This window comes from Pan troglodytes, chromosome 9 (genome assembly GCF_028858775.2).
Source record: "Pan troglodytes isolate AG18354 chromosome 9, NHGRI_mPanTro3-v2.0_pri, whole genome shotgun sequence".
Taxonomy (NCBI): Eukaryota; Metazoa; Chordata; class Mammalia; order Primates; family Hominidae; genus Pan; species Pan troglodytes.
Window position 1 is genome coordinate 72,246,673 of NC_072407.2, and position 23,322 is coordinate 72,269,994.

The 23,322-nt window shown below is 51.0% G+C and overlaps 1 protein-coding gene and 1 long non-coding RNA gene across 3 annotated transcripts; one reads left to right on the forward strand and one right to left on the reverse strand.

The window, feature by feature from the left end:
- Window positions 1-269: 269 nt before the first annotated feature.
- On the reverse strand, window positions 270-20,245 carry LOC107967138 (uncharacterized). Of its 2 annotated transcripts, XR_010147268.1 has the most exons (5): window positions 20,171-20,245; window positions 19,315-19,394; window positions 18,665-18,714; window positions 7,074-7,231; window positions 270-362 (listed from the first exon to the last, which is right to left on the reverse strand). It is a non-coding gene; the product is annotated as an uncharacterized LOC107967138 (long non-coding RNA). The 2 variants fall into 2 exon arrangements; XR_001707391.4 differs by lacking the exon at window positions 270-362 and having other exon boundaries at window positions 6,991-7,231; window positions 20,171-20,244.
- On the forward strand, window positions 13,315-20,383 carry FADD (Fas associated via death domain). Its single transcript, XM_508611.8, has 2 exons — window positions 13,315-13,865; window positions 16,258-20,383. The coding sequence occupies exons 1-2, from the start codon at window positions 13,580-13,582 to the stop codon at window positions 16,596-16,598; spliced, it is 627 nt and encodes a 208-aa protein (XP_508611.2). The 5' UTR covers window positions 13,315-13,579; the 3' UTR covers window positions 16,599-20,383.
- Window positions 20,384-23,322: the final 2,939 nt, after the last annotated feature.

A 23,322-nucleotide genomic window follows, 5' to 3' on the forward strand; every position in this document is an offset into this window, starting at 1 on the left:
CCTGTGTGTTTACATGTTTGTGTACATCACCTGTGTATGTATGCATTTGTATTTGCTTGTATTTGCATATGGGTGCAGGTGTGTGAGCATGTGGACACGTGTGCATATATGCATGTGTGTGTATATGTCTGTGTGCATGCACGTGTGTATGCAGTGCGTGTGTGTACTTGTGAATGCCTGTGTTTATGTGTTTGCATGGTTTGTGTATGTATTATCCGTTCTCACACTGCTATAAAGAACTACCTGAGCCCAGGTGTGGTGGCTCATACCTGTAATCCCAGCACTTTGGGAGGACAAGGCGGGTGGATCGCTGGAGGTGAGGAGTTCAAGACCAGCCTGGCCAACATGGCAAAATCCCATCTCTACTAAAAAAAAAAGTTACATAAAAATTAGTCGGGCATGGTGGCGCACACCTGTCATCTCAGCTACTGGGGAGGCTGAGGCAGGAGAATCACTTGAACCTGGGAAGCAAAGGCTGCAGTGAACCGAGATCATGCCATAGCACACCAACCTGGGTGACAGAGTTAGACCCCATCTCAAAAAATATATAAATAAATAGAACTACCTGAGACTGGATAATTTACGAAGAAAAGAGGTTTAATTGACTCACACTTTTGCATGCTTAACAGGAGGCATGACTGAGAGGTCTCAGGAAACTTAACGATCATAGCAGAAAGCAAAGGGGAAGCAAGCACGTCTTCACAATGGTGGAGCAGGAGAGAGCGAGCAAAGGGGACAAGTGCCACATTTTCAAACCATCAGATGTTGTGAGAACTCACCCACTATCACGAGAACAGCATGGCGGAAATGCGCCTCATGATTCAACCACCTCCCACCAGGTCCCACCCTCGACACGTGGGGATTACAATTTGACATGAGATTCGGGTGGGGACACAGAGCCAAACCATGTCAGTGTGCATCACCCCAGGGTTCACACACGTGTTTGCCTTTGCCTGTGTTTGTATATGCATATGTGCTGTGTGTGTGCATATGTGCTGTGTGTGTGCATATGTGCTGTGTGTGTGTGCATATGTGCTGGTGTGTGTGCATATATGCTGTGTGTGTGCATATGTGCTGGTGTGTGTATGCATGTGTGCTGTGTGTGTGCATATGTGCTGGTGTGTGTGTGCATGTGTGCTGTGTGTGTGCATATGTGCTGGTGTGTGTGTGTGCATATGTGCTGGTGTGTGTGTGCATATGTGCTGTGTGTGTGCATATGTGCTGTGTGTATGTGCATATGTGCTGTGTGTGTGTGCATGTGTGCTGTGTATGTGTGCTGGTGTGCGTGTGCATGTGTGCTGGTGTGTGTGTGCACATGTGCTGGTGTGTGTGTGCATGTGTGCTGGTGTGTGTGTGCATATGTGCTGGTATGTGTGCATATATGCTAGTGTGTGTGCATATGTGCTGGTGTGTGTATGCATGTGTGCTGGTGTGTGTGCATATATGCTAGTGTGTGTGCATGTGTGCTTGTGTGTGTGCATATGTGCTGATGTGTGTGTGCATATGTGCTGGTGTGTGTGCATATATGCTAGTGTGTGTGCATATGTGCTGGTGTGTGTGTGCATGTGTGCTGGTGTGTGTGCATATGTGCTGGTGTGTGTGTGCATGTGTGCTGGTGTGTGTGCATATATGCTAGTGTGTATGTGCATGTGTGCTGGTGTGTGTGCATATGTGCTGGTGTCTGAGTGTGCTTGTTTGTGTGTATGCACAGATGTACCACATATTCCTCTGTGTTCGTGTGTGTGTGTGTGTATGTTGGGATGGGGGATTGTGGTCACACTTTCTAGCAGGCTCTTCCAAGAATCCCGTATCTCGACCTCTGATCCCACAACCCAACAGACTAGTATTTAGGGTTTCATGGACTCCAAATTTCTCCAAAACGTTTTGGGACTGACCTTGGGTTGTCAATGTTTTCATTTGGGCAAGTGGGGACATTTTTTTAGAACCATCACCTATAATCACTATCACTTCATAAAAGAACGTATATTTTTAACAGCGTCAGCAAAGCAGTATGGCGCTTCGGGCTGGGGACAGTGTCCTTGTGCGGCCCTCGGCGTCGGCCACCTTCCCTTCACCGCCAGGACAAGGCAGGGCCTCTTTCGACCTGCGGCAGGCCTCAGGCACCCCCTTGTGCTGGCTCTCCCCAGCACAGCGCCTTGCCACCTTGGTCAGGCACATCCTCCTAAAGCTTGGGCCCCACATTCTCGATCCTGTAGGGAGGGCCCAAGGAGAACGGCACCCACTTTCTCAATCCTGTAGGGAGGGCTCAGGGAGAACGGCACCCAGGATTGGCATCGCAGGAACCCCTTCCCTCTGCCCTCCTGTCTCCATGGGTCCTCCCAGAGCCTGGGAGGGCACAGGTGGGGACCTTCAGCCACATCTGATAGATGAGGAAACAGGCTCTTGACCAAGATTTCAGGGCGCTTTAATGCCAAGTCTGAAGGCCAGACCTCATAAACATGTATGGAACATTCAAGAAACATTTATTGAACTCCTACTGTAGGCCAAGTGCAGCGGCTCATGCAGGTAATCCCACATGAGGGATTACTGCATTGAGAGGCCCAGACAGAAGGATTGCTTGAGCCCAGGAGTTCGAGACCAGCCTGGGCAACATAGCAAGACCCTGTCTCTACAAGAAATAAAAAAATTAGGTGGGCATGGTGGCGGGCACCTGTGGCCCCAGCTACTCGAGAGAGTGAGGTAGGAGAATCACTTGAGCCCAGGAGGTCAAGGCTGCAGTGAGCTATGATTGCATCACTGCACTGCAGCCTGGGCAACAGAGCAAAACCCTGTCTCAAAAAATAAATAAAAATTAGACCAGGTGCAGTGGCTCACGCCTGTAATTCTAGCACTTTGGGAGGCCAAGGTGGATGACTTGAGGCCAGGAGTTCAAGACCAGCCTGACCAACAGAGTGAAACCCAGTCTCTAAGTAAAAAAAAAAAAAAATATATATATATATATATATATACACACACACACCAAAAAAAATGAACTCCCACTGTGTGTCAGGCACTAGGACGAGAAGGCTGAAGAACAAGGACACAGCCCCTTCCCTCCCACATGACATTCTCACAAAGGAAGTCCAATGCTGAACCAGAAAATCAACCGTGGAACCAGACAACTTCAGAAAAGGGAGCGCTGATGAAAATCCAGCAGGGAGTGTGACTGACTGAGGGTGAGTGACTACACTGCGCAGGGAGGCCCCTGGGGACTTGAGCAACAAGGAGCCAGAAACACACAACAGTCGGTGCAGAGGCCAAGGCAGCAGCTGCTGGACGAGCTCCAGGAGCAGAGGGGCAGGGAGGTGACAGGAGACGCAGGAGAGGTGGCTAGAGACGACTCATGCAGGGCTCCAGCTGAGTGGAGACTTTGAACTTGGTGGTAGGTGCCATGGGCAGGGCTGGGCAGTGTCTATGAGGGCAGTGATGGGATCTGACTTATGTTTGAGGTCATGGCTGCTGTAGGGTGGAAACTGCAGCCAGTGCTGCTATTATACAGATGGGCACAGGAGGCTCAGAGAGGCTCGGGACTCCACTGCAGCCATCCACAAGCTGGCAGCACATCACCCCTTGGACCCAGGAGCCTGGCACAAAAAGTCTTCTACTACTGGTCCCTGGAGTAGTGTGGCTGGGGGCAGGGTTGGGGGCGAGCCCAGCGGGCCCTGAGGTCTGAGGGCACCGGCTGCACCACCAGGCCTGGCAATGACACACTGGTGGCCAGCCATGCAGGTTCCGCTGCTCTCCTCTGAGGGTGGAGGCGGACCATGAATAGCATCAAGCCCAAGACAACCTCTGTTCGGTAGGTTCAGCGCATGTTAACTTTTGAAGTTAATTTAATATATGAAAACCAGGCATTTAAAGTCCACGTTTGCATGTTCTGCTGAGAAATCACACCTTCTGCTGCACAGCCCCAGGTTCGCCAGGTCTCATGCTCACATTCGACTGCAGCCCAGTGGGGCCTGCCCTTCCCGAGTCTCCTCACCCTCCCAAACATGCCTGCCCACTGGCTATGGGGGCAGCTGAGGCTGGGGCCTCCCTAGACAAGCCTCAGACCAAGGTCCCTGTCTGTGGATCTGGAACCAGCAGTGGGATTGAGAGCTTGGCCAAAGTGTGTGCTTGAAGCAGGGCTGTCTCCACCCCAAGGCTGGACTCAGAGCCCTGCCCAAAGCACTCACATCACCAAATCCCACACACACACTCATCTTCAGGCCCCCAGGAGTCATTTGTGTGCCCCTGACCCCAGGTGATATGTGTCCTTACATGTCAGGCAACATTTACCTGCCCGTGTTTTGTAAGAGCCACAGCAAAGAACATAAATGCTAACACTTACCAGAAAACAGGCCAGAAGGAAGTACTGGCACAGTGCCAGGCACAGAGGAGGCACCAGAAAGTGCTGAATTAATGAATAAGCAAGTGAGGATTAGATGGATAGATGGATGGGGGATAGACGGATGAACGTTTGGGTGGTGGATAGATGGATGGATGGATGGAAGCATGGATGGATGGATAGATTGATGGATGGATGTGTGGGTGGATGGATGGATGGATGGATGGATGATGAATGGATGGATGGATGGATGAGTGGATGGATGGATGGATGGATGGATGGATTGGGTGAATGAATGGATGTGTGGATGGATGGATGGATTGGGTGAATGAATGGATGTGTGGGTGGATGGATGGATGGATGGTGGATGGTTGGATGGATGTGTGGATGGATTGGGTGGATGGATGTGTAAGTGGACGGATGGATTGGGTGGACGGATGGATGGACTGGGTGAATGGATGGATGGATGGTGGATGAGTGAATGTGTGGGTGAATGGATGCATTGATTGAATGGATGTGTGAATGGATGAATGGATCGAGTGGATGGATGTGTGAATGGATGGATGGTGGATGAGTGAGTGGATGTGTGGGTGAATGGATGCATTGATTGGGTGGATGGATGGATGGATGTGTGGATGGATGGTAGATGGGTGGGTAGATGGTAGATGGATAGTGGATGGATAGATGAATGGATAGAAGGATGGATGGATGTGTGGATGGATGGATAGATGGATGGATGGATGCTGGATGAATGGATGGATGGATGGTGGATGGGTGGATGGATGTGTGGATGGATGAATGGGTGAAAGGATGGATGTATGGATGGATGTGTTGATGGATGGATAGATGTGTGGATGGATGGGTGGAAGGATGAATGGATGGGTAGATGGGTGAGTAGATGGATGGATGGATAGGTGGATGGATGGATGGATAGATAGATAGGTGGATGGATAGATGGATGGGTGGATGGATGAATGGGTGAAAGGATGGATGTATGGATGGATGTGTGGATGGATGGATAGATGTGTGGATGGATGGGTGGAAGGATGAATGGATGGGTAGATGGGTGAGTAGATGGATGGATGGATAGGTGGATGGATGGATGGATAGATAGATAGGTGGATGGATAGATGGATGGGTGGGTCGATGGATGGATGGATGGGTGGATGGATGGATGGATAGATGCGTGTATGGGTGGATGGATGGAAAATAGACTGACAACTGGGTCTTTTTGCCTTTGAGATGAATGGGCCTCAGGATCAAGTTAGCAGGAGTGTTGGTGGAGGAGGTAAGGGGGTAGTGGAAGGTAAACCAGACATGCTCACAGCAAGCAGTTCACCCCCACTCACTCACACAGCGTTGGCAGAAGAGCAAAAGGCAAAGAGACAGCTTATGCCTGGAGACATGGGACCAGCCCAGGCATTTTCATCTGGCTTCCTCAGATGGGATGGTGTCTGCTGCCCCTGCCAGAGCCTGCCCAGAATGCAGCCATGGGGCAAAGGCTCAGCAAACACCTCATTTCCTCAGCCCTGCCAAGTCATGTATTTACTATTGTCCATTTCCCTTCCCTTCTCCCCCTCTCCCTCACACAATTTTCATTAAAGTAAAACATAGAGAAGATTGCACAAAAGTGTACAGTCAAGCAACTTCCACAAAAAAATACACACTTTTGGGGCTGGGCACAGTGGCTCACGCCTGTTACCCCAGCACTTTGGGAGGCTGAGGTGAGAGGAGTGCAGTGGTGCAACCTTGAGTTCAAGAGTTTGAGACCAACCTGGGCAACATGGCAAGACCCTGTCTCTACAAAAAATAAAATTTTTTTTTAAAAAGCTAAAAATTAGTCAGGTGTGGTGGCATGCACCTGTAGTCCCAGCTACTTGGGAGGCTGAGGTGGGAGGATGGCTTGAGCCTGAGAGATCAAGGCTGCAGTGAGCCGTGATTATGTCACTGTACCCCAACCTGGGCAACAGAGAATTTGTCTCCAAAAACAAAAACAAAATCCCACTTCTGTAGCCAGGACTCAGACACTGAATGAGCACGTCCTAAATATTCCCTCAAACTCCCTTCTCACAGTGACTGTAGCCACTACCCGGACCTGGTTCCAACCTCGGCAGCAGAAATTCTTTCTCCTGCTTTTGCTTGTTGGTGGCTGCTGCCCTCTTCTGGCTGCCTGCAGGAGCTGCACTCAGGGAAGGGAAAGGCCCCGCACCTGGCACCTACCTTAGTGTTGTTGTGTAGTGTTGTGTTGTGTTGTGTTGTGTTGTGTTGTGTTGTGTTGTGTTGCGTTGTGTTTTTTTGAGATGGAGTCTCGCTCTGTTGCCCAGGCTGGAGTGCAGTGGTGCAATCTTGGCTCACTGCAACCTCCGCCTCCCTGGTTCAAGTGATTCTCCTGCCTCAGCCTCCCGAGTAGCTGGGACTACAGGCACCCGCCACCATGCCCGGCTAATTTTTGCATTTTTAGTAGAGACAGGGTTTCACCATATTGGCCCAGCTGGCCTGGAACTTCTGACCCTGTGATCCACCCGCCTCGGCCTCCCAAAGTGCCGGGATTACAGGAGTGAGCCACTGCGCCCGGCCTTAGTTTTCTATTAGGTTGGTGCAAAACCACGATTAGTTTGCACCAACCTAAAATATTTGCTGTGGTGGCAAATGACCACCAACTCTGCGGCCCGAAACAACACGAATTTATTCTGTTACTACAGGTCAGGTTTCTGGCGCAGGCCTCACTGGGCTAAAATCGACGTGCCTGCACAGCTGGCTCCCTCTGGAAGCTCCGGGGGAGATCCGTGCCTTCTCCAGCATCCAGAGGCCCTTGTGTTCCTGTCTGTGACCCCTTCCTGGCCACGTCTTCGTGCTGCCTCTTCTCTGGTTCTTCTTTTATGAGGCTTCATGATTAGACTGGGTCTGCAGGGATAAACCAAGAAAACCAAGACAATCTCCCCATCTCAAAGTTCTTAATCTTCATGGCTTTTTTTTTTTTTTGAGACGGAGTTTCACTCTTGTCACCCAGGCTGGAGTGCAATGGCACAGTCTCGGCTCACTGCAACCTCTACCTCTCAGGTTCAAGGGATTCTCCTGCCTCAGCCTCCCAAGTAGCTGGGATTTTTGTATTTTAGTAGAGATGGGGTTTCATCACATTGGCCAGGCTGATCTTGAATTCCTGACCTCAGGTGATCCGCCCACCTCGGCCTCCCAAATTGCTGAGATTACAGGTGTGAGCCACTGCGCCCGACCTCTTCATGGCATCTTAAAGTCTCTTTTGCCATGCCGACGAACATAGCTGCAGGTCTGGGCATCAGGGTGAGGGCCGGCAGGGATGTGGACATTTGGGGTATTCTGCCTACCACAGAGCCCTGCCCCTCAGGAAGCAGTCTCTTTTTTTGGAAAAAACACTACCCCCAAGGAGAGCCAAGGATGCCCACATATTTAGAATAGCCTTGGACATTAATGACATTATTCTAAATATGCCCACATATTTAGAATAGCCTTGGACATTAATGACAAAGACCAAAATGGGCTAGGTGCAGTGGCTCACGCCTGTAATCCCAACACTTTGGGAGGCTGAGGCGGGTGGATCACGAGGTCAGGAAATCAAGACCATTCTGGCTAACAAGGTGAAACCCCATCTCTACTAAAAAATACAAAAAAAAAACAAAAAATAGCCGGGCGTGATGGCAGGCGCCTGTAGTCCCCGCTACTCGGGAGGCTGAGGCAGGAGAATGGTGTGAACCGGGGAGGCGGAGCCTGCAGTGAGCCGAGTTCGCGCCTCTGCACTCCAGCCTGGGTGACAGAGCGAGACTCCGTCTCAAAAAAAAATAAAATTAAATTAAAAAAGGCCAGGCGCGGTGGCTCACGCCTGTAATCCCAGCATTTGGGAGGCCAAGGCGGGCGGATCACCTGAGGTCAGGAGTTAGAGACCAGCCCAGCCAACATGGTGAAACCCCATCTATACTAAAAATACAAAAATTAGCTGGGCATGGTGGCACACACCTGTAGTCCCAGCTACTCAGGAGGCTGAGGCAGGAGAATTGCTTGAACCCGGGAGACAGAGGTTGCAGTGAACCGAGATCGCGCCACTGCACTTCAGCCTGGGCAACAGAGCAAGACTCCATCTCAAAAAAAAATAAAAAAGAAAATATATATATATATAAAATAATAAATAAAATAAAATTCATATAGCAAGACAGAGGCCCTCGAATAGCTAAAAGAATCTTGACAAAGCAAAATACAATGGGAGAAATTGCTGTAGCCAGTATTAAGGTTTACTATATAGCTACACTAATCAAGAAAAGGTCATATGGTGCTTTTTCAGCCTCCCTCACTGGCTTCCCCACATCTCCCAGCCCCTTAAAGGTGGACACCCCTAGGCTCATCTGTTGGTCATCTTTATTCTTTTTTTTTTTTCTGAGACGTGGTCTCACTCTGTCACCCAGGCTGGAGTGCAGTGGCATGATCACAGTTCACTGCAGCCTCAACATACTGGGCTCAAGCGATCCTCCCACCTCAGCCTCCCCAGTAGTTGAGACTACAGGCGTGTGGCACCACGCACAGCTAATTTTTTAAATTTTTTGTAGAGATGAAGTCTTACTGTATTGCCCAGGCTGGTCTCAAACTCCTGAGCTCAAGTGATCCTCCCATCTTGGCATCCCAAAGTGCTGAGATTACAGGGGTGAGCCATTGAGCCCAGTTGGTCATCCAGTCACCTTTTCTATCCCTCTTCATAGGTGACTGCACTCTTTTGGTTTTTTCAACACAATCTATCTGCAGGCAACTCTCAAATTCACCTCTTCCCCCTGTCATCTCATGCCCCTCACTGACCAGTCAACATCTCCACCAAAACATCTAATAGGTATCTGTATTAGCTTTCTGTTGCTTATAGCAGAATACATGAAACTGAATAATTTACAAAGAAAAGAAATTTCTTACTTTTTTTTTTTTTTTTTTTTTGAGACAGGTTCTCACTCTGTCACCCAGCCTGGAGTGCAGTGGCTCAATCTCAGCTCACTGCAACCTCTGCCTCCCAGACTCAAATGATCATCCCACCTCAGCCTCCAGAGTATCTGTGACTACAGGTGCATACGCGGCTAATTTTTTTCTGTATTTTTTTGTAGAGATGGGGTTTCACCATGTCGCCTGAGCTGGACTTGAACTCCTTAGCTCAAGCTATCCACCCGCCTTGGCCTCCCAAAGTGCTGGGATTACAGGTGTGAGTCCCTGCACCTGGCCCAGAAATTTCTTTCTTATAGTTATGGAGTCAGAGAAGTCCAAGGTCAAGGGTCCACTTTCGGGGAGGGTCTTCCTGCTGGCGGGGGCTCTCTGTGGAGTCTGCAGAGTTTTGAGGCGATGCAGGGTATCACGTGATGAGGGAGCTTAGTGTGATCCTCCCCCATAATAACCCATCAGTCCATTAACCCATTAATGGAGGAGACAAACATTCAAACCATAGCAGCATCTCACACACACATCCCAAGCCAATCTCGGTCCTCCCTCAAGCCCACCCCACCCGCACCGTCCCGGTTTCCATCAATGGATGGACCAGCCTTCAAAGTTTACAGGATATCCTGCATTCTCTAGTTTATGCACATCCCCAATCTAAAGAAGGCTGCCCTCTCTCACCACCTCCACTGCTACCTGCCCTCTGGTCTGAGTGCACTGCCTTTCATTCAGATTATTGTAGTCCCCTGGCTTCTAACCAGCAACCAGCGTGATCTTTAAAAATGTAACTCGAGGTATGAGAATCGCTTGAACCTGGGAGGCGGAGGTTGCAGTGAACTGAGATCTCGCCACTGCGCTCCAGCCTGGGTGACAGAATGAGACTCCATCTCAAAAAAAAAAGAAAAAAGAAAAAAAGAAAAAAAAAGCTGGGCACACTGGCTCATACCTGTAATCCCAGAACTTTGGGAGATCAAGGCAGGCAGATCACCTGAGGTCAGGAGTTCCAGACCAGCCTGGCCAATATGGTGAAACCGTGTCTCTGCTAAACATACACAATGCAGGAGATCGGTCAAAGTGGTAGGAAATTATAAAGATAAAGTTATAGGAAATAGACACAAACTTTCTTGGAAGGCTGGAAGGTTTGCATAGCTTCAGTAAAAGATTTGGCTGAAGGTAGCTGAATTCTCTTAAAAGTTTAGGGCGTAGATACATAGGAATGTAGAGGAGTTTGTCTAAATAGCTTGTTCACTCATGTTGTCCTAAAACAGACCTTTGATCATTCATGGGCAGGACCACTCTCTCTGAGGGAGGGCGACCAGATTAATTACCCACAAATGTGTTGACTCAAAGCCTTTGTCATTAAGTCTGTGCTGAATAAATGCCTGCAGGACCAGCTAGTCAGGCCACGGGGCTGGAACAACTCTTTCTGTGAAAGGTCCAGCCCCCTAGCCAGCTCTTTCACTGAATACTGGTGTCTGAGTACATTATTCATCTGTAGTGCAGCCCGGGTCTGTGGGTCAGACCCTGGCAAGTTAGCCGGATGTGGTGACACATGCCTGTGATCCCAGCTACTCGGGAGGCTGAGGCACGAGAATCTCCTGAACCCAGGAGGCAGAGGTTGCAGTGAGCCAAGATAGTGCCACTGCACTCCAGTCTGGGGCAACACAGTGAGACCCCATCTCAAAAAAAAAATGTAACTCAAGACCAGGTACGGTGGTCACACCTGAAATTCCAGCACTTTGAGAGGCTGAGGCTAGTGGATCACTTGAGCCCAGGAGCTCAAGACCAGCCTGGGGAATATGGCAAAATCCTGTTTCTACAAAAAAAAAAAAAAAAACGAAAATTAGCCAGGGGTGGTGGTATGTGCCTGTAGTCCCAACTACTCAGGAGGCTGAAGTGGGAGGATCATTTGAGCCCAGGTGGCTGCAGTGAGCTATGACTGTGCCACTGCACTCTAGCCTGGGTGACAAAGCAAGACCCTGTCTCAATAAATAAATAAACAAAATAAAACTGTAACTCAGTGTTCATAGCAGCATTATTCACAACAGCCAAAAAGTGGAAGCAAAGGCAATGCCCATCCTCCGATGAATGGATAGACACACTGTGGCACCCAAACACCCAGACAGTGGAATAGTATGCAGCCATAAAAAGGAAGGAGGCTGGGCACAGTGGCTCACGCCTGTAATCCCAACACTTTGGGAGGCTGAGGCAAGAGGATCACTTGAGGCCAGGAGTTTGAGACCAGGCTGGCCAACATGGCAAAGCCCTGTCTCTACTAAAAATACAAAAATTAGCCTGGCATAGTGGCACATATCTACAATCCCAGCTAGTCGGGAGGCTAAGGCACAAGAAACGAGAGTCGCTTGAGCCCGGGAGGCAGAGGCTGCAATGAGCCGAGATTGTGCCACTGCACTCCAGCCTGGGCAAAAGAGTGACACTCTGTCTCAAAGAAAAAAAAGGAATGAAGTACTCATATGTTCTACATCATGGATGAACCTTGAAAATGATGCTGAAAACAGCCAGACACAAAATGCCACATACTGTATGGTTCTGTACACATGGAATGTCCAGAATTGGCAAATCCATAGATTTTAAAAAGTAGATTCGGCAGGGCACAGTGGCTCACGCCTGTAATCCCAGCACTTTGGGAGGCTGAGGCTCACTTGAGGTCAGGAGTTCAAGACCAGCCTGGCCAACATGGTGAAACCCTGTCTCTACTAAAATACAAAAATTAGCCAGGCATGGTGGCAGGCACCTGTAATCCCAGCTACTCAGGAGACTGAAGCAGGAGAATTGTTTGAACCCGGGAGGTAAAGGTTGCAGTGAGCCCAGATCGCACCACTGCACTCCAGCCTGGCCATAGAGCGAGACTCTGTCTCAAAAAAGCAAAAAAAAAAAAAAAAAGAAAGAAAGAAAAAGTAGATTCGTGGTTGGTGGGGGAGGGGAGGAGTACATGCTAATGGGTTTCTTCTTGGGGTGATGAAAATGTCCTAAAGTTAGACAGCAGTAAGGGTTGCACAACCTTGTGACTACACTAAAAACCACTGAAGTGTGACTTTAAAAGGGTCAATTGAATGGTATGTGAATTATATCTCAAGAAAACAAACTCAGCTGGCATCACCCCCTGCCCCACCCTGTGGTAAAGCTGGGTCCTTGTTGGCTGGTGAGGGCTCTCCTAATCTGCACCCCCTCCTCACCTCCAAACCCACGGCATTGCTGCTCCTGGAACCCCAGCCACACCTAGGTACCCGGCCCCTCCCAGCCTTCACCTGCGCCTTTACAGAGGCCCCATCAGACCACCGGGCCCCCCACCCTCCACACGCCCACCCCGTGAAGAGACTCCCTTTCCCCTGGCTCTTCTGAATTTCTGGCATACTATACGATTTCCTTATTTTTCCTTATTTTTATTTTTTAATAGAGACGGGGTCTCACTATGTTACCCAGGCTGGTCTCGAACCCCTTGTCTCAATCAATCCTGCCTCAGCCTCCCAAAGTGCAGGCATTGCAGGCTGAGCCACCACAGCCGCCACGACCTTCTCTTCTGGAGCGTGTCGCTTTTGTAATTATGATGTAAACTCCGGGCACGCGGGGACCCTCGCGCTTCGCTCACTAATTTGTCCCCAGACCCTACTACCTGGCACAGTAGGCGCTCAATACTGTTGATTGAATAAACGACTGCTACTTTGGAAATCATGTATTATTTAAATCACATGTTTAAACGCACATAAACTTCTGAGTAGTGTTTTCTGCACACACAAGATGTCTCCAGGGGTACCAAAGAATGCATTTTCCACGTTTGTCCCTAAACGTTAATGCATAAGTAACCTTGGTCACCAACAGATGTGAGGGCACGTGACGTTCGGGCTGCGCCCTCCCCGCCCCGGCCCTGCACACAGTAGGGCCGCACCGCGCTTTGCAAACAGGTGGACTCGGCAGAGGCGCGACCGCCCTCACCGCAGAGAGCTGGGCCACCTGCAGACTCTCAGGACACCCAAGGCCCCACCTCCCACCCGGAAAAGAGACGATACGCCGGGCGCAGGCGCAGAAGCCGCGCCCGTCCGCGGCGCCGCCAGCCAGGGCGGAAACGGCAACGGCTTCGCTAGGGACGCATGCGCGGGTCCCTTAGTTTTCGCGAGATAACGGTCGAAAACGCGCTCTTGTCGATTTCCGGTAGTGAATCAGGCGCCGCAGTGCAGGGTCGGGGGTGGAATCCTTGGGCCGCTGGGCAAGCGGCGAGACCTGGCCAGGGCCAGCGAGCCGAGGACAGCGGGCGCGCGGAGGGCCGGGCCGCAGCCCCGGCCGCTTGCAGGCCCCGCCATGGACCCGTTCCTGGTGCTGCTGCACTCGGTGTCGTCCAGCCTGTCGAGCAGCGAGCTGACCGAGCTCAAGTTCCTATGCCTCGGGCGCGTGGGCAAGCGCAAGATGGAGCGCGTGCAGAGCGGCCTGGACCTCTTCTCCATGCTGCTGGAGCAGAACGACCTGGAGCCCGGGCACACCGAGCTCCTGCGCGAGCTGCTCGCCTCCCTGCGGCGCCACGACCTGCTGCGGCGCGTCGACGACTTCGAGGCGGGGGCGGCGGCCAGGGCCGCGCCTGGGGAAGAAGGTGGGCGCGGGGCCGGGCCGGTGGAGCCAGGGCCTGGTCGCCCGGCTGTAGGTGCTGCGAGGCTCCTCCGGTTGGCTTCCAGGCGCCTCCCCTTTGCCGGGTTTGATTTGCGTGGGTTTTCTCCGTACAGCCCTGGTTTTGCAGATGGGAGAGCCAGAAACGCAGAAAAGTTAACTTATTCGAGGTTGCAGGGCGTGGACACGCACAGTCCTTTTTCCTCCACCCCCTTCTGCCCGGGTAAATTAGAAAACTCACTGAAGAAAAGATGAGTCAGAGAAGGTGTGGGGGAGGGGCAGAGGTTGGGTGAGCCTGCCTCGCATCATTTCCTTTCTGTCTCGGAATATGCTTTTCACGGCTGTCTGAGAGTAATACTAGCATTCAGTAACTCCTACCCAGGGGCTTACAGTGTGCCGCTTACCCTTGTAACTGCCAAATACAATTTTCGCAGTAGCCCTGTGGCTTAGATACTGTTAGCTATCACTGTTCCCATTTTACAGAGGACAGGACTGTGGCTCACAGGTTAAGTGGCGTTGCCGAAATGCGCAGCCGATAACTGACGGAGCTAGGCTTGAGCCAAGCAGTCCGGCCTCCGGATGGGTGGTGTTAGCCACTGCACTGCCTCTCTGGTCAAGTTCATTGTGGAGTGGCTTCCTGTCCTGCTCTCGGTCACTCCCTCTCCACCCTCGCCTGTGGATTGCAGCAGCTTCCAGGATAAAAAAGAAACTCTGAGTACAGCAGAGTTTCTCAGCCCTACCCCCCTTGTTCTCAGAGTCGGGAGAGGCTTGGGAGTGCTCTGGGGACGCCTCTCAGAGGCTTCAAGCTGTAGCTTGGAATCAGCCATTCAGTCACCAATCAGATAGGGCCTAAATGTGTCACCATGGGTTTCACTCTGTAAGGACTGGTGCCTGTTGAGGACAGGATGGACAGAACAGCTCTCTGCCTGAGAGCAGTCAAGTCCAGATTTTAAAAAAACATCAGTACTGAACAAACAAAACAGGACGTAGAAAAATCGGGTTTTATGGATATTTAATGTCTGGAGAAACACTGATAAATTGCATTTTAAAGGCGGTCTACGAAACATAGCTGACATTTGAGATGTATGTGTGCTTGGTTTTATTTATATTGTCATGTAGTTACTGTGTGCTGGGAAAAGTACACCAGAAGGTGAGCAGTGGGTATGGACAGGTTGGTAGCGGGCGACTGTGCCTTCCTCCCCAGAAGTTCAGCATAGCGGTTAAGGGTGGACTCTGGCACCACACTCTTAGGGTTTCAGAACATGGCTCTGCCATCGTCTAGCTACACGATCTCAGGAATGTCCATTAGCTTTCCTGTGCCTCAATTTCCTCATCTGTACAGTCATGGTAACACAGTGCCCAGCCCACAGGGCTGTCAGAGCTGCGGGAGCTGGTACACCTGCCAACGGTGTCTCAGAATTGCCAGGAGTAGTCCAAGCAGCACCCTGTCCTGCCTCTCCTTTCCTCTCTTCACATTCCAGAAGCGGCCTTTTATGGTCTTGTGACCAGCTCCCTGATCTCAGTGGTGACGTCAACAGATGAGGAGTATGGTAGCCAGGGACTGAAGACTGGTGGTCACTCGGGGCAGCTTTCTAAATAACAATTGGAGTGCCTACTAGTTTCCTGTGATTGCCATAACAAATGATCACAAATCTGGTGGCCTGAAGCAATAGAAATCTACCCCCTCAATCTGGAGGCCAGAAATCTGAATAAGCAGGGTGCAACAGACCGGCACACCCTCGGAATGCTGTTGGGGAGGCTCCTTCCGGGTCTCGTCCGCTTTGTGGTGGCTCCAGGCATTCTTTGACTTGTGGCCGCTTCACTCCAGGCTCACACGGCCTTCCCTGTGTGTCTCCTGCAAGGATACCTATCATTGGTGCATCCAGGTCATCCAGGATGATCTCCTCTCAAGACCCTCGGCTTACCTTTGCAAAGATGCTTTTTCCAAAGAACATTCATGGTTTCAGCAATTTCACGTGAACATACCTTGAGGTGACATCGTTCAACCTGCTGTAGGGCAGGATGTGGGATCAACCCTATTTTCTTCCCTCCCACAACTCCCCAGCCCCTCCCTCAGTGTCTCCTGCCCTAAGTAGGTAGCTCCACTACAACTTCCTTTGGCACTTGAGTCTTCAGTGGGCCACGCCTCCTAGGACAGTATTAGAGAGCAGGGGGTTTGGCTGAGGTGGAATCAGGCCACTCTTGGGCATTTGGTGACAGCCCCTCTGCTGCCAGGCGACTCTAGCCTCTACAGAGGACCTCGTGTAGGCACCTCTGTCCACTCAGCACTTGGCGTCAGTGCTGAAAAGCCCTAGGGAGGATTGTGGGGTCGCTTGTCTCCAAACCTATGGTAAACCGTTCTGTTCTTTCCTTCCCAGACCTATGTGCAGCATTTAACGTCATATGTGATAATGTGGGGAAAGACTGGAGAAGGCTGGCTCGTCAGCTCAAAGTCTCAGACACCAAGATCGACAGCATCGAGGACAGATACCCCCGCAACCTGACAGAGCGTGTGCGGGAGTCACTGAGAATCTGGAAGAACACAGAGAAGGAGAACGCAACAGTGGCCCACCTGGTGGGGGCTCTCAGGGCCTGCCAGATGAACCTGGTGGCTGACCTGGTACAAGAGGTTCAGCAGGCCCGTGACCTCCAGAACAGGAGTGGGGCCGTGTCCCCGATGTCATGGAACTCAGACGCATCTACCTCTGAAGCGTCCTGATGGGCGGCTGCTTTGCGCTGGTGGACCACAGGCATCTGCACAGCCTGGACTTTGGTTCTCTCCAGGAAGGTAGCCCAGCACTATGAAGACCCAGCAGGAAGCCAGGCTGAGTGAGCCACAGACCACCTGCTTCTGAACTCAAGCTGCGTTTATTAATGCCTCTCCCGCACCAGGCCAGGCTTGGGCCCTGCACAGATATTTCCATTTCTTCCTCACTATGACACTGAGCAAGATCTTGTTGTCTCCACTAAATGAGCTCCTGCGGGAGTAGTTGGAAAGTTGGAACCGTGTCCAGCACAGAAGGAATCTGTGCAGATGAGCAGTCACACTGTTACTCCACAGCGGAGGAGACCAGCTCAGAGGCCCAGGAACCGGAGTGAAGCAGAGAGGTGGAGAACTGGGATTTGAACCCCCGCCATCCTTCACCAGAGCCCATGCTCAACCACTGTGGCGTTCTGCTGCCCCCGCAGTTGGCAGAAAGGATGTTTTGTCCCAGTTCCTTGGAGGCCACCGGGACAGACCTGGACACTAGGGTCAGGCGGGGTGCTGTGGTGGGGAGAGGCATGGCTGGGGTGGGGGTGGGGAGACCTGGTTGGCCGTGGTCCAGCTCTTGGCCCCTGTGTGAGTTGAGTCTCCTCTCTGAGACTGCTAAGTAGGGGCAGTGATGGTTGCCAGGACGAATTGAGATAATACCTGTGAGGTGCTGATGAGTGATTGACACACAGCACTCTCTAAATCTTCCTTGTAAGGATTATGGGTCCTGCAATTCTACAGTTTCTTACTGTTTTGTATCAAAATCACTATCTTTCTGATAACAGAATTGCCAAGGCAGCGGGATCTCGTATCTTTAAAAAGCAGTCCTCTTATTCGTAAGGTAATCCTATTAAAACACAGCTTTACAACTTCCATATTACAAAAAATTTTCTATTCCTGTTGGTGGTTCTTTCATTTTGGATATGCTGGATACTCCCAGTACAGCCAGTTTGAGGATCCCTGTCAAGGGCTCCAACCTGGGAGGGGGTGGCTGGATTTCCTGACAGCTCGCTAGCTGCTCATGAGCAGTGTCTGCCCTTAGCAAACGGTGGTCTGCTAGGGTAGCTTTTGCCGCTCTTAGAATTTGCCTGCACCACCAACAGTATCAGAATCAAAGCCAAGTGGCTATTTATTCTCTGTCCCAGTTCACCAGCTATGACCTTGGGAAAGTCCAGTGTGCCGTCCCATAGGTGGGATCTTAGCCAAGGCCGCAGGACACTGTCCCCAGTAAGCCGTGGACCCCGGACTTTTAAGCCCCTCCACACCTTCACCTGACGCTTCCAGGTGCCAGACTCCTTGCTAGGAGCAAAGGCCATAGGAGTGAATGGGACAGAAGTGTAGCCCTGCCCTGTTGGCCTCAGAAACCTAGCAGAAACAAGCTTTAACCAGTTCATCACTAGCTTGGGGTGCTGCCGTGGAGCTGAGCTGGTTGCTGTCCCAAAACAGCGTGGCCTGACCTACACACTGTACACCCCCGACCCGGCGCATGCCTGCTCTCAAGGTGCAGGTCAGGGTGAGTTCTGTAGAGAATAGACACATCGCCCCTCACTGTCCCTAAGTGTGAGCAGCTTGGCTTTGGGGAAGAGATTTTCTTGGGGTGAGTGGGAAAGTATTCTTTTTTTTTTTTTTTTTTTTTTTTGAGATGGAGTCTCACTGTTGCCCAGGCTGGAGTACAGTGGCATGATCTCGGCTCACTGCGACTTCCACCTCCCAGGTTGAAAGGATTCTCCTGCCTCAGCCTCCCAAGTAGCTGGGACTACAGATGTGCACTACCAAGCCTGGCTAGTTTTTTGTAGTTTTAGTAGAGACAGGGTTTTACCATCTTGGCCCGGCTAATCTCGAACTCCTGACCTCAGGTGATCCACCTGCCTCGGCCTCCCAAAGTGCTGGGATTACATAGGCGTGAGCCACCGCGCCCGGCCTTGGACATGGATTTCTTAAAGCAACTTGAAAAAACAAATTCTATGTTCATTTTTTTACAATCAGGTAGAATTTGTGTTTCTGGAAAAGGTACGCACAAATCTTGGGCTTACTTGAAAGCTGGAGGTAACAGCCGTCTCTTGCTCTCTGTCTCCTTTTTCCCCTAAGACAGAAGAGGGAAGACAAGTCCAAATGTCTGTGCTTTGCGGGAGACTTCAGGGGAATTTGATCAAGCGTTTCCTGGAACAAAGGGTCAACCCTCTGGTCTTCAGGTTCCCGCAGCCTCCCAGCTGCCTGCCCTTCTGCCTTCTGTTACACAGTGCCCCCTCCACGCCACACTCACACTCGCTCCCAGATTCTCACAGCCACCCCTCTCCAGGACTCACTCCCTGGTGCTCCTGAGACCACACCCCGCACAAACTATACTTGCTGAAGTCACAGGCTGCTGCAGCTTTTTTGTTCTACCTGAATCTCTAGGGCATCTGACACCTTCCGTGACCATTCTCTCCAGGAGCTTTTCTCCCTCTCCACTGTCCTCCTCTCAGGTCCCTCACACCCTCCCCCAGCCTCAGCCTCACCCCTCCTCTAGGGAGCACAGCCCTTTCTTAGCCTCACCCATCCTAGGTCCCTGGTACCTGCCAGGTATCTCTAGCCCAGATCTTTCTCTTGCCCCAGACCCCAACTGCCTAGGGGCAGCCTCACAGTGGCTGCTATTGCAAACTACCACGTATTTACCGCCTTAAGCGGCACAAGTTTATCTTACAGTTCTGGAGGTCAGAGGTCCAAAATGGCTCTCCCTGGTCTACAAATCAGGTGTCAGCAAGCTGGTTCCTCCCGGAAGACCTAGAAGAGAATCCGTGTCTTGCCTTTTGCATCTTCTAGAGGCCGCCTGCATTCTTTAACTCATGGCCCCTCCCTCCATCTTCAGGCCCACAGATGAGCATCTTCCCATCTCTCTGACTGATTCTCCTGCCTCCCTCTTACAAAAACTCTAGTGACTACACTGGGCCACCTGGATAACCCAGGATCCTCTTCCCATCTCAACATCAATTTAAACACATCTGCAGAATTTCTTTGCCAGGTGAGGGAACATATTCACAGATCCCAGGGATTAGTACATGGGCACTGTCAGAGTCATGCAAGCCACACCCCAAATTCAGCCTCCCTGCAACCTGCGCCCCGTTCCGTGCCTGACACCACCATATAGTCAGTCGCCCAAGCCACAAACCCTCCTTCCTCTCCCCACTGTCACTCTCTTCCCTCAATTAAAACTGGGCGCTAGGCCAGGTGCAGTGGCTCTCATCTGTAATCCCTGCACTTTGGGAGGCTGAGGTGGGAGGATTACTTGAACCCAGGAGTTTGAGGCCAGCCTCGCCAACATAGGGAAACCTCATCTCTAAAAAAAGTAAAAATAAAAAAAAAATGTAGCTGGATGTGGTTGTGTACACCTGTGCTCCCAGCTACTCGGGAGACTGAGGCAGGAGGATTGCTTGAGCCCAGGAGGATGAGGCTGCGGTGAGCCATGATCACACCACTGCAATCCAGCCTGGGTAACAGAGCAAGACCCTGTCTCAAAAAAAAATAAAAGTAAGCACCAGGTCTTATACTTTGTAACTCACCAGTGTCTCTCCCATCCACCTCTTCTGCTACCTGCCGCCACCCCCACTCCCAGTGGGGCCTCAGCCCTTTCCACTGGACAACCACAGTGAGTGACCTCACAATTCATCTCCCGCCTCTGCCCCGCCTTCCACCCATCCAGCCCATCTCCCGTCAGCAGCCAGAAATAAACTGAGTCATAACACAGTCCCCTGACTCTTCTTAGAAGCCACAAACTCTGTCCATATTTTTTCGTTTTATATTTTTATTTCCGTGATAATTAATCTGAGTCATCTTGCTGACTGCTTTCTAGCCACACAAATCCTGTGTGAATTGCATTTAGAATCAGACAGGCAAACATGACGTGGGGTAGCATGTGCTCATGCCAGAGTGACCCGTTCCCCCAGTGTCTGCTGAGATAAAGGCAAGACTTCTCTTTTACAGGGAAATTTGCAATTGAAAGATACTTGCATCAAAGAAGCCCTTAGTTTCTTGAATCATTTACTAAGTTGAGACCCCGTGGCAAGAATCATGGATGCCAACCCCAGTAATGGTCACCAAGGAACAGAGGCCAATTCAATGCATGAATGGGGTCCTCATGGAAAGCCAAATGACATATGATTTAAGTTTTTGAGGTGTGGCTCAAATAGAAAAAGAATATCGTGGACCATTTGAGTCACCCCCAGGCACATGGCAAGTACAAGGCCTTCCAAACTCCCACGCCTCCTTGATGACAGTCTGTAGACATGAAGCTACAATTTTGTTTCAGCAAAACAGCATCATACATACTGTTTAATGATTAAACAGAATGCACTTCTGTTTGGAATGAATTAAAAATGCTGAGCCCAGCACAGTCGTTCACGCCTGTAATCCCAGCACTTTGGGAGGCTGAGGTGGGAGATCTCTTGAAGCCAAGAGTTCAAAAGCCTGGGCTGCAAAGCAAGACTCCATCTCTAAAAAAAAATAATAATAATAAATAAATTAGGCCGGTGTGGTGGCTCATGCCTGTAATCTGAGCATTTTGGGAGGCCAAGACGTGCAGATCACATGAGGTCACTAGTTCAAGACCAGCCTGGCCAACATGGTGAAATCCCATCTCTACTAAAAATACAAAATTAGCTAGGTGTGTTGGTACATGCCTGTAGACCCAGCTAATCAGGAGGTTGGGGCAGAAGAATTGCTTGAACCTGGGATGGGGAGGTTGCAGTGAGCTGAGAACACGCCACTGCACTCCAGCCTGGGCAACAGAACAAAACTCTTTCTCAAAATAAAATTTAGAAAAAATAAAATAAATTAGCTGGCCACAGTGGTATATTCCTGTAGTTCCAGCTACTTGGGAGGCAGAGGCAGGAGGATCACTTGAGCCCAGGAGTTCAGGGCTGTAGTGAGCCATCATTGCGCCACTGCACTCCAGCCTGGGCAGCAGAGCAAGACCCTGTCTCAAAAAACAGAGGAAAGAAAAGAAAGGAAAAAATAGTAATCATACCTGACGTTAAATATGTTATTAATCTGAATTCTACGAGTTTTGTAGGCTTCTCTCTCCCCAATTTGCAATTTTATTGGCGATTTATAGTTTCCAAGGGCTAGACACATGGGCTTCTATTCCACATCTGGCTATATATTTGTGCCTATTGATGTTTCATTATTGAAATGAAAACCTGGTCATCATGGGAGTCTGGGCAATGTTTTACTACTTCCAAATCAGTTTCTGGCTGGAGAACCCCAGCTACAATGTCCCCGTGTCCCTCAGGATGAAATCTTTTTTTTTTTTGAGGTGGAGTCTCGCTCAGTCGCCCAGGCTGGAGTGCAGTGGCGTGATCTCAGCTCACTACAAGCTCCGCCTCCTGGGTTCACAGCATTCTCCTGCCTCAGCCTCCCGAGTAGCTGGGACTACAGGCATCCGCCACCACACCCGGCTAATTTTTTGTATTTTTAGTAGAGATGGGTTTTCACCATGTTAGCCAGGATGGTCTCGATCTCCTGACCTCATGATCCACCCACCTTGGCCTCCCAAAGTGCTGGGATTAAAGGAGTGAGCCACCGCGCCCGCCCAGGATGAAATCTTAATCCATGCATCATCATGCATGGGACGGGGTACACAACTGTGCAGAGCCCAGCCCAGTGCCGTGTTCCCTCCACAGCAAGACTGTCACCTCACCGCCTCCCACCCTCCCCCGCAGCCCTTGCCCCTGCTGTTTCCTCTCCCTGCAGCCTTCCTCACTATCCACCCCAAGCCCCCCAGCTCAGAAGACATCCTTCTGATGCAGGCTTGCCCATGCACCCACTCACAGTGGGATCCCTGCACCCCCCACTCCTGCCCGGGTCCTGCTTCCTCTAGCGCGACTCCCTGAGGGCTGCTTCCAGCACTTTCCAGCGGCTTCTGAGTGAAGGCTTATTTTGTGTTTGCTGAGTGAATGAGTAAACAGCAGCAATCAAAGGCCCACTAGCGTCTCTCAGGGGCCTGAGTTCCTTGCAAGCAGGAAAGCAAAAGATGCCTCCGCCCCAGGGTTTCAGATTCCTGGATTCCCCTTCAGCTTTCACTTTTGGTTGGGCTTCCCAGCCCAGTCAGTCGGGCTGTGAAAGCACCTGCCCCACAGTAGGCACGGGCAGGGCAAGAGGGCATCTTCTCAGGGGAGCCAGGTATGCCCCTTGGTCTGCCACCCATGCATCATATGCCCCTGTGCCCTGAGCCTCTGCTCCCCGCCCCTGGTCCACATACCCCCGCCCTGGTGCCCTTCACTCTGACCAGGCCCAGTGAGCTCCAGCCAGGAACCCCAGGGAGCAGTCCCCACCACCTGAGTCACTGCAGGCCATCCCAGGGGTCCTACTCACCAGGAAGGGTTGACGCCCACGTACACATACACCTCTGGGCTCCTGGCACTCTGAGCTGTATGTTTCATTCTGGTTCATTCACCATTCATTCATTTACTCGGTAGATTCTTAGCAAAGGGCTACCAGCTCAGACCGGGAGTGGCCAGCTCTTCCCCCTCACCAATGCTCCCTCTCCCAGCAATGTTGTAAGGTTCAATGAGATGTGGTGTGGCGAGGTCTGGGGGTGACAGCCCAGGATAAACGTCACTAAATGTCATCATTGTTACTATTCTTAAGGAACTGCCTGTTTTAAAACAAGCAGCCTTAAAATTAAAGTGTAGGTATGGGGCCAGGCACGGTGGCT

Excerpts from the sequence above, each read along its gene's own strand:
- FADD (XM_508611.8), top strand. The coding sequence starts at position 13,580 with ATGGACCCGTTCCTGGTGCTGCTGCACTCGGTGTCGTCCAGCCTGTCG. Across the intron at positions 13,866-16,257 it reads GGCCGCGCCTGGGGAAGAAG|ACCTATGTGCAGCATTTAAC; the intron begins GTGGGCGCGGGG and ends TTTCCTTCCCAG.